We start from the raw sequence: 4,574 nt of genomic DNA on the forward strand, positions 1-4,574 counted from the left end.
TAATCAGCTTTTTGAAAGGAGTGTTATTGATAATCTTTCCTTCCTAGTCTCACAAAATTATGATTCCAATAAATACACATTTACTGGATTGGTATCTGGAGACAGAATGAGATATTCTCTTAGAAATAAGTATGCTACATTAGATGCTTTCTGACAGAATTAGGTTTCTGAAAAGGTGGTATCATCTATGGTAAATTTCAAGTCAAAATGCAAAATTCTATGCTAGAGTGGAATTTGGTGGCAGATAAATAATTTGAAATTCTTGTCACCGTGGATTAGAATGGTTGCTTTTTCTTTCTAAATTTACCATGCTATCTATTTTAAATCATGTAAACTCCTTTCAGTAGAAAACAGAATAAATTTAACCCAAGACCTCACCTCATCTTCTTCTGTGAACTTTACTGTATTTTTGGTTTCCAAGTCTCTGAGATGAAATGTTTTGATTGATAAAGATATTTAAAATACAGGAGATTTATTTCCACATCCCACTCTTCCTTTATTAAAGAATTGGAAAGAGAATGAGACAACCACTACTGAAGTGAACACATTTTAGTCCATATACAGTGAATTTAATTCAATTCAATGAACATTTATCAAGCGACCAACTACAATGTACCAGAAACCGTGCTTGGTATTAAGGATACAAAGTTGAAGAAGAAACTATTCTTGTTTTCAAGGACCCCACTGTCACATAGAGAAAGCAGGCATATAAATGTCATATATGTTAATAAATGCTATAAAGGAAGACAGTGGACAAAGAGAGATGCCTCGGCCACAAAGCTGAGTGGTTTCTCTTTGTTTAAGCTGAAGGTTTCACAGAGGACATCGAGATTGAGCTAAATCTTGAAGGATATAGTTATCTACCAGGGGAAAGGATTTTCCAGATGGAGAATCAAGTGCAAGAGGGATATGGGGAGAAGAGAGATGCGCCTAAAGAATCACATCATACCGTACTGAGACATTTGGATTTTTCCCATGAGAAATGAGTAATCGCCGGACAGTTTTTATCTATGCAGTATAAGATTTTTACTTTGGAACGATGTCTCAGAACAGTCAAATTATTGGAGGGGTCTATGGTGGAAGCAGAGAGACCAGTTAGGAGGTTGTTTAAACAGTCTAAGCACAAAGTAATACGTGCAGTGGCAATGAGCATGCAGAGCATGCAGTTTTGTTTCTAGTTTGACAGAACTATGTTAATATCTTTCATTATGATTTCAAGGTAAATGAGGCTATTTCCTCTGGATGTTTAAATATATACTATAGCAGATATTGGCTCAGTGCTCGCCACATCCATTTTCCTCACCACAAGCAGCTAAACTATATTTTCCAGTTCCCATCTATCTAGGTGGGGCCATGTAATTAGTTTTTGGCAGTGGAATGTCAGAGGAGATGATACCTCACTTGCAGCCTGAACCATTTATAAATAGGTATGCGTTCTTCCAGTTCTTTCTTTTCCTTGTATCTGAAGTCTCGAGGATGCACAATCAAGATAAAGATGGCAGACTTGCTAAAGAGAAAAAAACTTGATTCCCTGAGACACATCTTTGAGGAGACCCATGCAGGCGAATAGCCTAATAAGGAAAACCTGCATTGGACTCTACCTGAGGGAGAAATAAAATTTAATTGTGACAATTTACTGGTGTTTGGGATTTTTTGTTGTTGTTGTTGTTATAGCAGCCAGTGTTAATTATCCTGACTAATACTTTTTTTTTTTTAATTATCATCTATGTAGTCATTCAGAGGTTTGTCGATTCCATTTATTCTCATCTCTCGCTTGTTCTGTTAATTTAATTTATTCGCTCTATTTATCTGTGTCTGTGTCTGTGTCTGTGTCTGTGTCTCTGTCTCTGACTCTGTCTCTCTCTGAGTATCAGTGTTATGCTAGACAAAGAATAGGTCACTTTGGCTGCTCATACTAAAATACAGACGCAACTTACCAAAGAATTTAATTCAATTCAGTTCAACAACTTAAATGCCTATAGTATGGCAGGCATAATGTTAAGTACTAGAAATATAGAAATTACAAAGTCGCCATTTGAGACCTCATGTAAATCATAGCTGGTTGGACAAGTCATACACTTAGTATACTTAGTAACCAGTAATTTATTGGGTGAGATGAAATAATGGAAATCATTAGACAGGAAACAGTAGAAATCATTAGACAGTGCTGAAACAGCACTGCGGAGAGATGATGGACTCTGTGTAAAATGACAATAGTTTGAGATAATACTCTTTTTTTGAGAAAAAATTTAATTAAAATGTCATTCTGTAACTCTGCTACAAAATGATTTGAATTTCAGAACGTGTCTGAAAAAGACATTGTCCTTTTCAATAATATTCTCTAAAGATAATCTTTGAAAAGATTCTTTTAATTTGGATAAATAAAAATTAATTCTCTTGTATTCAAACTATGGCAATTTATAAAATGACCTTAGTATGTGGTTGGCTTTCTATTTCTGCTAATACCATATTATTGTATATGTATTTTAAGTTTTGATTCCTCCACAAAGAACTAATGGATTAATGACAATTTTATTTTTCCTTAATCCTAATAATTTATTTTTCCAGCTTTATTAAGCTATAATCGACATATAACACTATGTAAGTTTAAGGTGTACAATGTGATGATTTGATATAATATATATTGTGAAATGATTACCACAATAAGATTAGTTAACAGATCCATCAGCCCACATGCTATTTTTTTTGTGGTGAGAATATTTAATATCTACTTTCTTAAAAATTTTGTTTTAAATGTAAAAAACTTTTTTATCAAAGAAAAAATTTTTTTTCTTTATTGTTGAAAATAAAAAGACATGTTCCTGCACCAGGGTATTGGCAATCAACCTGCAAATCAGATAAGAATAGAATTTTTTTTCAAAATATATTTTTTAATTTTTGTTGGTTTTGGGGGAATTAATTTTGGGAGATTTTCAGAAATAGTCTGAAATGATGTAGAACCAGGTCTGGTAGATAAAGTGGGTTGTCAAACTTTGTAATAACATTTTGGGTGATTTGTGCTAAAATAATGCTTGATTTATTTTCCTCCTAGTTCTTTTTGTCCAGATGGTGGGTTTCAAAAGTCTATGCTTTATGGAGGAATGAAAAAAAACTGAAAAATACTAGTATTAGGATTTAAAGAACAGTGGATGAATAAGAACTAGTCTATCATGCCCTCGTCCATTCATTCAATAAATATTTATTTGGAAAAAGCTGGAATGAGTAGATGCTGTGAGTCCCAGAGAAACAGGATCCTTGTATCCTATATCTTGGGTTGAACTATGGAGTTGGGGAGAACAATAGAAATCCCAGATAAATTTGGGGGAGTCATGAGCAAAGAGAATGAGAATCTTACTTTCCTGATAGAGCTGAGAAAGCCAGTGACATCCAGAGGCAAGATGGCGATGAGATATGTTCAGCCAGAGACAGTGAAGAAGAGGTTCTGTGACCCAGTAAGGCACAGAAGCACCGGGATGTGCCCAAGAGTGGTACAGAAATAGACAAGTACTAGGTACTCTCTCAGAGAGGACTGTGGCCACTGTGAGAGAGAAGGGACAGGGTGATCTCATTATCAAGGGAGCCCACTAGGGACCTGAAAGCAGCTGAGAGAGAGAGAGAGAGAGAGAGAGAGAGAGAGAGAGAGAGAGAAGGGAGAGGAGAGGAGGGAGAGAGCGCGCGAGCGCGCTAGACCTAATGACGCCTTGTGGTTAAGGCTGAAGTATAACTTGGAGTCACCTTCAAAGCTGGCGGCCTCAGGCTAGGTGGGAATGTGGATGTTGTAGCAGAAGCTAGTGATGAGGGTAGGTATGCCCTGCAGAGGGAATGAGTTGCTCAAGAGCCCTGAGTACTGAAACACCTAGGGGTGCTCACTAAAAATGTTATCAGTTCAGCATTTTTGGCAATTCAGCACAAAATGTGAAGGGAATAGTGAAACAGAAGTAAGGAGGAGGGGGCAAGTCAAAATGATATGAATGACCTTATTTTACTGATGAAAATCAGTGGACCCTGACCCCTGCTTACCTCTCCAGGCTCAGGCCACTCCACACCCCGTTCTTTGCTGTGTTTTGACCAGATTGACCTTCTTTCAGATCCTCAAACGTCACAAGCTTCATCTTACTCCAGAACTTTTAGGCCAACTATTTCTTTTTTAATTATGCTTTCCCTTCTTATAACATATTAAACTCATTAGTACTTATAGATGACTACAGTCCCTTAAAACGGTCACCTTGGAAAGCCATGTACTTATTTATTGATATTATTCTTGTGTAAACAGTTTTGGGACTTATCTTTAGGACCTGTTTATGAGCCATATCAGAAAACTCATTTTGTTAGCTTGTATTCAGATTTCCTTTTGACCTAAAGTGGTAATATTATACTCAGTTACAGCCTACTAGGCTTTGGATGACATTTGTCTGTTTTCAGAAACCAACTCCATCTCTAATGAAGGAACAGGAATAACTGTTAAATATCTTCAAAGGAATGAACCATAGGCTCTGAAGGTGATTAAAATGTGAGCCTAGAAATGTTTTAGGCAAAAGCGGTATATTGTTGGAATAAGAGAGTACTCCTCTAAT

General features: G+C 36.2%; 1 protein-coding gene across 1 annotated transcript in view; it reads right to left on the reverse strand.

Moving 5' to 3' along the window:
* Positions 1 to 1,571: 1,571 nt before the first annotated feature.
* LOC105290064 (V(D)J recombination-activating protein 2-like) overlaps positions 1,572 to 4,574 on the reverse strand; it is a 14,636-nt gene continuing 11,633 nt past the window's right edge. The window contains exon 3 of the mRNA XM_011357028.2: positions 1,572 to 1,601. Within this exon, the coding sequence (XP_011355330.1) occupies positions 1,572 to 1,601 (30 nt within the window). The remainder of the gene's footprint in view (positions 1,602 to 4,574) is intronic.

Source organism: Pteropus vampyrus, unplaced genomic scaffold (genome assembly GCF_000151845.1).
Source record: "Pteropus vampyrus isolate Shadow unplaced genomic scaffold, Pvam_2.0 Scaffold31, whole genome shotgun sequence".
In the NCBI taxonomy this organism is placed as follows: domain Eukaryota; kingdom Metazoa; phylum Chordata; class Mammalia; order Chiroptera; family Pteropodidae; genus Pteropus; species Pteropus vampyrus.